Source organism: Adiantum capillus-veneris, chromosome 7 (genome assembly GCF_014529385.1).
Source record: "Adiantum capillus-veneris isolate H3 chromosome 7, ASM1452938v2, whole genome shotgun sequence".
Classification (NCBI taxonomy): Eukaryota; Viridiplantae; Streptophyta; class Polypodiopsida; order Polypodiales; family Pteridaceae; genus Adiantum; species Adiantum capillus-veneris.
The window spans coordinates 61,688,473-61,700,657 of NC_140937.1; the positions used below are offsets into that span (position 1 = coordinate 61,688,473).

At 48.7% G+C, this 12,185-nt stretch overlaps 1 protein-coding gene across 1 annotated transcript in view; it reads right to left on the minus strand.

Moving 5' to 3' along the window:
- LOC147453952 (GABA transporter 1-like) overlaps positions 1 to 12,185 on the minus strand; it is a 195,583-nt gene that overhangs the window by 17,914 nt on the left and 165,484 nt on the right. The window contains exons 4-6 of the mRNA XM_086515996.1: positions 4,336 to 4,522; positions 3,947 to 4,077; positions 3,632 to 3,853 (exon numbers count right to left, since the gene is read on the minus strand). Of these exons, the coding sequence (XP_086372122.1) occupies positions 3,632 to 3,853; positions 3,947 to 4,077; positions 4,336 to 4,522 (540 nt within the window). The remainder of the gene's footprint in view (positions 1 to 3,631; positions 3,854 to 3,946; positions 4,078 to 4,335; positions 4,523 to 12,185) is intronic.

The following is a 12,185-nucleotide window of genomic DNA, read 5'->3' on the forward strand; positions in this document are numbered from 1 at the left end:
CGAGTGATCCATGGATAGGCAAGTGCCCCTTTAAACTCAAATGGGGCAAGTTTGCAACTTCCTTCGATGCAAAAAATTTGGTCTTACGCATCTGAATGCCTTAAACCCGTCTTGCAATCTCCCTTCTTTAACAATTCCAACAATTGATTCTGTCTCTACAAGCAAGGTGATCATTGAGGCTAAGCAAAATGGAGCCCCCTCTGCTAATGTGGTCCCCAATGTGGAAAAAGGGAAAATCAAGCCTCCTTAGTCTACTCCTCTAGAAATGGGAATGTTGCGAAAGGCAAAAGAGTTGGGTCCCAAGATAATAGCGCTTGGGAGGTGCAAATTCGCACTCCAACCTCTTCTCGTAATTATGTTCCACTTGTCAATGCTAATAAGAATGCATCGTTCAAGCAACTTCCATGTAATAAGTTGATTGACGCATGGGAAAAAGTGATGCGTTCCTATAAGGCTGTACTTACTAGTGAGGCATCCACATCTCATGTTAATTCGGTGAAAATGTTCCATGCACTGAATCAGCGGATCGCTTCTAGCACGGATTGGTGAATGAAGATGTGCCCATGGGCAACTTTACTTAATTTCTTACGTTCTCACACTACTTGCAGATACGATCTTCCATGCATGATCGCATTAAATGCATCTCATACAATGTGTGTGGATTATGTAACCTTGATAAATGGCCACTAATCTCGCACTATTGTAAATACATGTAGAGCAGATATAGTTGTTTTGCAAGAACACAATCAACATGAGTTTGTTGGACGATGTTCCTATTTTGCATGTTATTGAATTGTGTATGCTAGTTTGCATGGTTATTCAGGATTATTGATGATGGTTCATCATGAGCTTCAACGAGTTCTTGTGAGGAACGACCCAAGTGGTTGTTGGATGATTGTGCAATGCTTGTTGAACGGTCAGATCTATGAATTTGGAGGCATCTATGCATATACAGCCTCCGGGCAAAGGACTGCCTTAAGGAGAGACATCTCTTCTTATCCATGGCTCTCCAATGCGTCCCTTTGTGGTGATTTTAATAATACTCCAAAAATGCACGATAGCACCACTGGCAATTCACACATGTTGGTTGCAGAGAGACAAGCATGGGATCATCTTCTTGCGTCTACACAGATGCTTGATATATGTCGTTATCTGCATCCGTATGTCTCGAAATTTACTCTTCAGCATGATGCTCTTTCCTCGTATCGTGCACATCTCGATTGCTTGTGTGTGCTTAATTTACAGCAGTATGATGACTTTGTATGCGATATGAGGATAGACTACACCTTGCAGCTATTGGAATATCACCCTATTATGTTGACTTTGTGCTTTGGGCAATCCCTTTATGATCGACCTCTTTCTCGAAAGTGTCTATACTGCATATCAACAATGCTCATCTTACTCCTGAGGGGTTTTGAGATATGATTTCTGGACTTATCCCGTCCTTGCTTGCCCACATGTATCTTGATCTTGATGTTTCTTGGTATCGGTTTGTTATGCAGGTGCAATGTGCTATCAGGATTATGGTAAGCATTACATGCATCGAACTCGGAAGGATGTCGATGTTGTGAAACAGGTATGTCAATGGCTACAAGTATTGGCTGACTCAAGGCCTTTGTTGGACCTTGAAATGGAGTTGTGTGACGCTTGTGTATGTATCCAACATAATGACAAGTGGAAACTAGATAAACGGCAAACACGTGTAAACCAATGGGCTTTTGTGGATAAAGGTTGTTCTTCGAAACAAATTTTCAAGCGTCTGCATCATACAAGAATTTCCCTAGACATTAAGCGAGTCTTTCTTCCTTCACGCGATTGGACATCATCTAACCAAGAACTTGTTGATGCCTTGGTCTCACATTATCAGCAAGTCTTTGCTGCTCCTCCACAACCCTCCACAATAGTTCAACAAGCACGTCAATTATTGCTTTCTCATTGTTCACAGGATGCACAATGACTGGAGGAACCATTCACTGATTCTGAATTGCACTGTGTGTTGCTTGCATTAGACCGTTGGCGATCCCTTGGCTGAAATGGGCTTATTGTGGAGTTCTTCCTCTCCTTTTCTAAGTTTCTTAAAGAGCCATTGCTTTTCACGTTGAGTGCGACTTGGGAGAAACAAGATTTGCTAGTGTCTTGGGAGGAGGGTTTGCTTAAATTATTGCCTAAGCAAGCACTTGGAAAGCAATTTTCTCATTGGCAGCCAATTACTTTGATGCCTGTAGTTTAGTTTACATGCTATATGCTAAGTTGTTGGTGAATCGGATTAAAGATCATCTTCTTGCAAGCATTCATCCGGCTCTGTATGGTTTCATCCCACGTCAACAAATCACTGACAACTTGGCTAATGTTCTGATTGGCATGGAATATGTAAAATACACACAACAGGATGTGCTTGTTATGCAATTTGATATTGAAAAGGTTTTTCATACTATCCAATGGATTTACATTGCTGCTATGATGGGATGTCTTGGGTTCCGTCCTAAGCTAGCTAATATTGTGTATTTCTTGTATACTCGCAGTACGTCTTTGGGGGGCCTTGAAGGGGAACTGACGGAATCTTGGCCTCTTGGCTGTTAAGTTAGGCACCTCAATGCATTGTTGTATCCTATTGCCACTCACCCATTGTTGATGCATCTTGATCATTTGACTTCAGTCGGCCATCTTGCAGTTCCCCTTGTGTCAGAACTTCATTGGGCAGGCCTATGCAGGTGCCTCATTATGCATGCCTCGCAATCACCCAAAAAAGATTATGGACCCCTTAGAATTGTACGAGCTTGCGGCTGGTCTTAGAGTCAATTCCTCCCAATCAAAGCTTATGCCGCTTAACCCTTGTGATTGGCATAATTTGTTGTGGCCAGGTGAAATTGTTCCTCTGAATGCGATTACCAGGCACTTGGGGTATCCAATTGGATGGAATGTCACTCGTGCTCAAAAATTGAATTAGGCCATGCAAGGCTTGAATGTTAAATTGCATTACTGGAAATTGCACTTGGCCATTGTATGTTCGCCTGCGAATTGTTCAGAGTGTCTTGATGGCTTATGTGCAGTTCTATTTTCCATAGCTGCATTGGCCTTGCCATTGTCTCACTTCTCTTATGTCAGCTATTTTGTCTCACTTGTGGCGAGCTCATGCTCACAAAAAAGGGTCTGTGTTTAAGGTCGATGGGGAAACTTCGCACTTCCAAGCGCTTTGGGGGCCTCAATATCCTGGACTTGCGCAGGCATGCTCTTGCTAGGAAGGCTATGTCGTTGCCTACCCTTGTGCAACAAACGCAGCCTTGGACTCTTATGCTTGCCCACTTGTGTCAACATGTGGTCTCTCACTCCTTTGACCATTGGCATTCATCTCTCTCGGAGGTCGTGTTTGGCAAGATGGAAGGGCATATTCTTGGCTGTTCTCTTGCTTCAAGTTTGATTTTGGCTTGGAAGAATGTAACAAGTCATTCAGCCGGACACTTCTATGTTCTTTCCTTTGTATATGATCTTTTTTGTTGGTTTTCCTCGCATCGAGGTTTCCCACTTGTAAATTAATCCCAAAGATTTACCCAAAAAAAAGTACGTGTGTGTGTGCACGGGCGCATGTGTGTGTGTGTGTGTGTGTGCGCGTGCGTGCAAAGTAGAAAATTACCACAGTAGCGATGATTGTCTGAATGCATCCAAATGCATTTCCTAATATCGTTAGCCACAAGGGAGCGAAAGGTTCCATGCTAGTGAATACAACCCCAGCCACGCTATTGCCAAAAGCCCAGTAGCCAGAAATGGAAACCGAGAAGAAGGTGGACAGAACCACAGAGTAACAAACAAGCAATCCTTTTAGGATCTTGGCAGTTGATGGTGGCTCTAGTGTTGCCTACAGTTACAAACTTACAGGTTAGTAACCACTCCCATTCAAAAAAGAGTACAAACGTCCATTCAAAACCTTTTAGTTTATACAGTGGCCTACCTGGATTTCAACAATGATTGGATTTGCATAAGCAGTCATCATGATAGACACAGAATTGAAGACCCCAAACATGATGTGAATAGATGAACCTTGAACAGAGTAGTCTTTAATAGGTGCTTCTGAAGAGAGCCCTGTTGAATGCCAGAAGCTACAGGTAAATACAACAAGCATGTAATAACAAAGCTGCCAATAAGTTTGATGCAAATTGAAGAAGAAATCAGTACAAACGGAAGTTGCACTAGTATGGATTTGAACTGCAGACTTGTGATTTTGTGAGTTGATAAGCATATACACAGACTGATTCATAAGGGCCTTTTAACTCTTTCTTGACCTATTTAATACTTCTCATTTCCCTGCAAAGGTCCTCCACTTGTGCGACAAGAGGTTACCTGAAATGACCGATCCAGCTATACCGCAAATGCAGAAACCAAGGCACAGTAGCGTAGATAGAAGATTCAAATGACGAAGAGAATGGAACGATGGTAGTTGTGAAAGAAAAAGTACAAAGATGCCAACAATGACGATACAATCATATAGTTTGAGAATGTTATCCACCAAAATCTCTGCGAAAATTCCCTGCCAAATCAAAAGACAATGCACAAAATAAGTATTGTACTATCTTTCCCTGAAAAAATGTTTGTAGCATTGCTCAAAACAGTAAACCTCTATTGGCAATACCTCATAAGCTCTAGAAAGACCCACAACCAAGAAGATCATGTCATGTTGTAAGGTGCAAGCAGAAAAGATATATTGGCTGTCAGTGGGGGACTGAAGCACGATGCAAATGTTTCAAGTGTTTGGATTGTTCATGGAGCATCAAGCAGCTGCAGACACGAGGGAAGCGTCTACTACAAATGCTTTGCATTCCATAGAGGACAAAATGCATTAATTTAATGGAAAAGATTGTATCAAAGTATATGTGAAATTCTGTAAAAGAAATGGAGCTAAATAGGGTGCCTGCAGCTGACATGCTAGCTAGTTTTGAGCTTGTTGTCATTCCAGAAATTGGAGCACATGTAAGGGAGATAGGGAGCGGCCATGTGGAAGACTGGGCTAAAGCCATACATAAAACAAAGAAGTTTCTCAAGCAGTATGAAACTGGTATACAGGCAGCTCCAAGGCCTGATCTATATAGTTGTAAGTAAAGTACAATTGATAGTGGCATGTTTAACAAACAGACTAACCCCAATCTTCATCTCACTAGCACTTAAAACACATTATAAGAAAACATACTGCAAAATTAAGCATGGCAAGTAGGCACGCCTCAAGCATTCAGTAGCACGCCTCGTGTGAGAACAAGGAAATTTGTGAAAAGACTATAATTCAGCAGCATGCTCCCTCAACAATATGCGAAGATCAGGCCTTGCTGAGCAAGAGGGAAGCCATCCAGCAGCTCTGACGCCACATCCTAAAGACGCCTCCTCTTACACAAGACCAGCTCTGGCAACATGTCCTACAGACTATTCTCTTACACAAGTCCAGCTCAGAGCTATGATTTTATTAGGAGCTTAAGATCGGCATTCCATAAAATTGAAATTCACACAGAAGAAAGAAAAAACATCGAAGAATCACCAGAAAATGGGATGAAGGTAGATATAGATCTCTTTACATATGCTCTTCAAAGTTCATGTAGAAAAATGCTATTCAATTCAGTTATTGTGTGTTGTGGCTATCATTGCAGTTTCTATTTCAATTCAGTTTTGTGTGTTGTGGCTATCATTTGCTCTAGTGCGTTGTTGTTATCATTCTGTGTGAGTTCACTTCACTAAGTGAAACTGAGAGCATATTGTCTGGAGGGTACCCACTTTACACATCGAACACTAACGTAGACTCCTACTCCTTGCTTGGAAAGCCGTTACCGCTATCTTTCATGGCATGGCAGACAACAACCAGATGTGAATTTTCTATGCTTGGAAAGCATTCATTGGAGCAGGGCTTTCTCTCTTACTCTTGTTGATTGGTCGCCTCGCCAGGCATACTTCCTTTCTTGCCGAGGCATACGCATGGTAGATAATGTAGTTGATACGTCTGGAAATATAGTTCTTTTTTCTCCAGCAGCTGCATGCTTTAAGTTGAGCGTGCATTATCATCAAATTTGGAGTGCACTTGAGCACATGCTCGCTGTTTTCCTGCCCGTTCTTCCACTGGCCAGTGGATGCCATTTGTCAGATTGGACTTTATGGGACACATCTTGCTGCCATTTCTGCCCGCAACATTTATCCCCTGATCTCGAGGCAGAGTTTTTCAGAGTACATGTTCTTTTTTTGGCAGCCAGAGGTACCGAGGCCTTGCAGACAATGCTTGCAAGGTTTCACCTTTCCGCTGTGTGGTAGGGATCATTTTTTTTTTTCCGAGAAAAAGATCCTTCTATTAGTTAATGAAAGCTGCCCGTAGAGCTACAACCACCTCTGCAAGAGAGGGCTACAACAAACATGATGGGGAGACTCTCCCAATGAAAGAACAACATATATACAATGAGGCTAAATCAAGGGATGGGAGGAGGGAAGAGCCACACAGGTGGTCGGTCGTGCCATCTGAGCACACCCTGGAGAATGGTGTAGAAAGGCCCAGGGCGCCAGAGTCGAAGGAAAGCCTCGCGGCGCTCCCGCATGTGGTCGAAGCTGCCCTGTAGTCCCTCAAGCTGTCCTCTGAGAGTATGGATCAGCTCTAGCCAAAAGTCACGAGCAGTCTTTGCTGGTGGCACAGAGCGAGCCTCAAAAATGCGGAAACAGCGGGCCCGCCAGATGAACCAAAGTGTCAGGCCACTGATGAGCTCCCAACACTCCTCTCTCTCACTGCACCACTCCTGTGGAGTAAGCTCTGTAGCAAGCTGGAGTGTAGGTCGCCCCCCCTGTATCACTATCATCCTGCTGGTGGAAGATAGCTCAAACTGAAGTGCCGGGCCCGTGAGAGTGGACCAAGCCGCTGCCCCCCAAGTGTATTGTCTAGCCGTGGAGAGAGTAGGCATCAGCCGAAGAACTCGTAGCCACACCTCCTGGGCCGAGGGACAATCCCAAAGACAATGACGCTGACTCTCCACCAACTGGTCACAGGCTGCACATGCGACCGAGAGACCACTATGCACAAGCCAGCTCCCTACTGCTGTAGCTCTGTGTGCAACCAGCCATTGAAACAAAGTGAAGCGCCTCGGCTGTCTAGAGTCCCACAGCCTCTGCCAAAAGGCTGCCAAGAACTCGACTGTGAGGCCCTCCTGCCAATGACGTGCTGCAGCAGGGCGGGCCTCTCTATGCTGCAAGTATATGACGTCCAAGCCGAATAGTGTACTCAAAAAAGGGGACTCCTGGGTGGTCTGTAGAAGAGAAGGGGTCCCTCCATAGCCACTCACCAGGATCCCACTGTACTCGTGCCAGTGGACAACACTCCCAAGCCCATAGCCTCCAGTGTCCAGTCTCAAGAGCTGCTGGGTCAGGGTCTATGATGCAAGTCCTCCCACAGATGTCCACAACTCGGATCCTCTGGAAACAACACTCTGCTACCTGCGGGGTCTCTACTGCAACTCGCTGTAATCGTCCCCCACCCTGAAGCTCGAAGAACAGGGCTGGGACAGTCTCTGAGCAGGCCCTGACTGAAATGAGAACCTCCAGTCGTGTGAAGGCTCCCATCCACCGGGGTGCTACTGGCTCGAGAGGTGTGAACCAGTCAAGTGGAACTAACTCTGAGATGTCCTGACACATGCTCTGCACCCCTCTCATGCCCTGCAGCTGGAAACCTTGCACCTCCTCTGACAAACCTGTGAACTCTAGCCAGTCACCTAGAGAGTGCACTGGACCTGCTGCCATGGGACCCCAGGAAACATGAGGCCGACTACCAACCAAGTGGCCTCTCTGAGTGCTAACCATGGGGTTCCAGACGAGGGGTTGCCGTAGGCGCTCCTCCGTGCACATCGGCTGTCGCTGCTCCAGGCCACGCCGTAAGAGCTCCCAAGAATGAAGCAAACTCACAGCGAAGCGGTCCTCCAGTCTCCTGCTCAAACCAACTCGGTGCATCTTTGTAAAGATCGATCTGGTCGAAGGTTGCCAAGGGCCTCCTGACTGAGGCACCCGGCACGAAGCCTCTGCAACAAGAACTCCTTCCAAGGCTCCTCACCTGGAAGAAGTCCTCTGACTATGAACTTCCCAAGAAGGGCTCTGCTCTGCTCTGCTGGATCAATGATCCCAAGCCCTCCCTGAGAACAAGGAAGCGTGATGACCGACCAAGCCACCTTGGCTCGGGCCCTCTGAGTGTCACGTCCTGACCAAAGGAAGTTCCTGATCAGCCTCTACTAGCCAGCGAAAGTCGTGTTGAGCTCCAATGTAACAGCTTTCTCCTGATGGACAAGAGAAGAGGAGTAATCTGCTGCTCGAAAGACAAGTCCAAACCAACCTGACAACCCAAGTACCGAACTGCAATCCCTGGGAGAATCCACCTGAAACCCTCTCTTGGCATCCAATCTGGCACAGGAGCACTACCAACCGAGAAAGCCACTGTCATTCTCCAGTTGATCAGTGTGCCCAATGCACAATAGAAGGTCTCGAAAGCCTGCTCACATCTGTGAAGATTGGCCTCCTGGCCATCTAAGTACAAGGCTGAGTCATCGGCAAACTCAACGTTCAGTAGCTCATCTCTCCGAATAGGGAGTGCTAAGCCCCGAACACCAACCTGCTGTGACACCAAAAATCTGCTCATCGCCTCCGCATAGAACAAAAAGAGAAAGGGGGCAAGAGGACAACCCTGTCTGACCGAACGTGTGAGCATGAAGCGCTCACCTCTCCCTCCTGCCAAAAGCACCTGACTGTGAGCCTGTCTGTACAAAGCTGCACCCCTCTGATCCAAGCATCTGAGAAGCCCATCCTGCGGAGAGTGCCCTCTAGAATGTCGCAGTCCACTCGGTCGTATGCCTTCTCAAAATCGAGAAGAAGAATCACTAGGTCCTCACCACGGAGCCGTGCCAGGGCAGAAGCCTCCCAGAAAGTAAAGATGTTGTCAAGGATACTGCGTTCCTTGGCAAAACCTGTCTGAGACCCATGTATAAGGCTCTCTAAAAGTGGCTGAATCCTCAAACTCAGAGCCTTGGCAAGAATTTTGTAGGCTGAGTTGAGGATGGTGATGGGGCGCCACTGTCGAATCTCATCCGAGGAGCCACCCTCCTTGGGAATGAGGTAGATCAGGCCCTCACTCATGCTGTCAGGCATCACTCCTGTGTGCAAAATGTACTGAAAAGCACTGGGCCAAGCAGGTCCGAGTACTCCAAGAAAAACCTGGGAGTCAACCCATCCTCACCTGGACAGCTACCACGAGGGAGGGCCCTAAGAGCCGTGTGCAGCTCCTCAAGTGCATCTCCTCTGTCACAAGACATGGCATCTGTGCCCAAACCTGCTCCCTGCATGCATCATGCCGCTCTCACTGAGGCTCAGCCGACAATAACTCACGGTAAAAGTCAGTAGCAACTGCATGCATATCCTCGGGCTCACAAGCAACTGACCCATCGGGCCTCCTCAACTGAATGACCTTGGCATGCGAGTGTCAAGGTCCCACTGTCTCAAAAAAAGCACGAGTCACTCTGTCACCCACCTGAGTCCATTGAGATGCCTGTCGGTGAAAGGAAAACTCATGACGCCTCTCCTCTGTGCTAGCAAGCTTTTGTCGAGCCTGCTGTAACTACTCCTCCAACCATGGATTGTCTGGATGCTGCTCCTGCATCCTCTGTAGTGAAGCAATGCCTCGTCTGAGACGCTGCTCCGCCTCTCTCGCTGCAGCCCGGCGAGCCAGAGACTCCTGAAGGAAAAAGTGGCTAAGCTGAGCTAGGCCTGAGGCCACTCTGTTTGCAGGTGAGACCTGGCTGTCCATGCCCTCTGTCCAGAGAGCGTCTACCCTCTCTCTGAGTGCTGAGTCCAACAAGACCCTCTCTGGGATACGAAGCATCGTGCTCCCACTCCTCTGCCTGTCTGCCACCGAGAGGATCACTGGTGCATGGTCCGAGAAGGATGTCCCTGCCAGGATGCCCACTGATCCCCCCAAGTCACTGAAGTGGTTAGTAGTGTAGAAGCGATCTATCCGCGATAGATTCACTCCTCCCACTTTGCGATCCGATCTAGAGAAGGCAAGACTGTCTGGGGGCCTCACGAAACCAGAGTGCTGCCATGTATCCGAGACCCTCAAAGTCATACACAACCTCTCCCAAGCTGCCAACTCGACTCCATGCACAGTAGCATGGCTGCCACCAATCCTGTCAGAAGGGTCCTCCAACATGTTGAAGTCCCCTCCTATACACCAATGATCGGCCTATGGCAAAGACTCAACAATTTGTGACCAAAACTCTGCACGAGCACTCGCCACATTGGGCGCATAGATGTTCAGGAAGCCCACAAGGCCACCCTGAACCTGCATAGTAATCCACTGAGCCCTGCCTGGCACAATAATCCCTCTGCCCACAATGGCCTGCTGCAATGAGTCCGCAATAGTCATACATACCCCACCCTGGATGCCTCCAGGTCCAAAAGCAGCTGACCAAAAGGTATCATACCGTCCACGCAAAATCTGACCACATCGCCGAATGCGGCTCTCACACAGATGGTGCTCCTGAAGCATAAGGAGATCAATCTCTCCTCCCACAAGGCAACGCTGAAGCTCCTGATGCAATCGGCCCCGCTTTCGCTGAAACTGGGGACCACCTAGTCCCTACACGTTCCATGAGACGATCCTCATGGGGAGCGAGAGAGAACAGATGCTGCCGCAGCAGCAAGACGGGCTATCTTCAAGGCAGGCTTGGATGGGCAGTAATCCGCATTCAAGCGTCCTCTAGATAGCCGTGACTGCAGTGAGTGCCTAGCCCAAGCCCAAGCAGAGTGAGCCGTGCGTAAAGCAACCTCCTCTGTCCAGGAGTCCTCATGCATGTATACATAGCAAGGCAAACACTGCGTATTAGCAAAGAAGTACACCACAATGTGCCTACATCCTGCTGAGTCTGGGGGTGTCACCGCAAACTTGGCTAATGGCCACAAAGTCTGCAGCATATCTGTAACTCCAAGTTCTCCCATGTGGTGAGAGAACTCTAAGACCTGTGTATGCAACCATCCCACCACAGAGTCGAGGGACCACTCTGTCTCGGCCCTACCATAGAGGGGGAAGGAGAAACCAACTGCTGAGTCCAAGGCCTCTGTCCCCCTAGCGGCGAGGAACAAAACATGGACCCTGAACCAAGCTGCCTCATGGTCTACTGCGGAATCGCCGAGAAAACGAGTGAACCCGTAGTCGAAGAAGTCCCAGCGGCGTCAAATGTCAATGCTCGTTAGCCCACGAGGGATAGCTGAATCTGCAAAGGGGGCCGCAAGAAGGGCTGACCCTCTCTCGCTAGGCGACTCGTGGCAAAGGCGCTGCCAAGAGATCTCCTAGCCGCCGGAGAGGGACCAATCTCCTGAGCCGACTGTGAAACTGGAGCAGGAGGGGGGGGGGGGGGGGGGGGGGGGGAAGGAGCTGGGGGGAGCGGAGGAGAAGAGGGGCGGGATGCGGCGACAAAGGTAGATGGGCGAGGTGGAGAGGCGACGGGAGCAAAAGGCGGGGAGGATGAGAAAGAGGGGGGGCACTCTGGGGTGGGAGCGGCTGTCGAGGGTGAAGCGGAGGTGGGGGCTGGCGCAGGGATCTCCTCCTGCTCAAGAGGACCAAAGCAGTTCCCCTTGGGAACTCACTGCTGCTGAGTAGGCACCTGAGGGCCACTCTGAGTGCCAGGCTGACGCTGTGGCCCCTGGCGTCGTCGGCCACGGGCTTGCTGTCACCCCTCCTTCGTTGGAGCCCCAGGCTCGGAGGGTGGCTCTGCATTTGTGCGCTATTGCGCTAGCTATGGCTGCGGGCCAGCCCTAGCAAGCTGGGACTGAGGCTGTGGTGCAGGTCGCGGCCTCCTCCGTGGACAGGCCTTCGCTAGATGGCCCATCTGTCGACAAATGAAGCACTGGTTCGGGAGGCCCGAGTACTCCACACTCTGTCTAAACCAACCCCCACTCACTCGAGGCAAAAGGATAACCTTTGGGAGCGTGTGGGTATCTCTGACCAAAACTCGAACTGAGGGGATGCCTCCCGCCTTGGCAGCCTACTGATGCTGCCGTACGAGGTGTCTCCAGGACAATCCCAATGGCGGAGCCAATCCTAGAAAGAAGTGGTAAGTATCCCTCCGTAAACCCGGAAAGCAGACTGAGATGGGGATGTCTGCCTCCTCTACTAGAACATCCATAGCCGCGCATCAAAA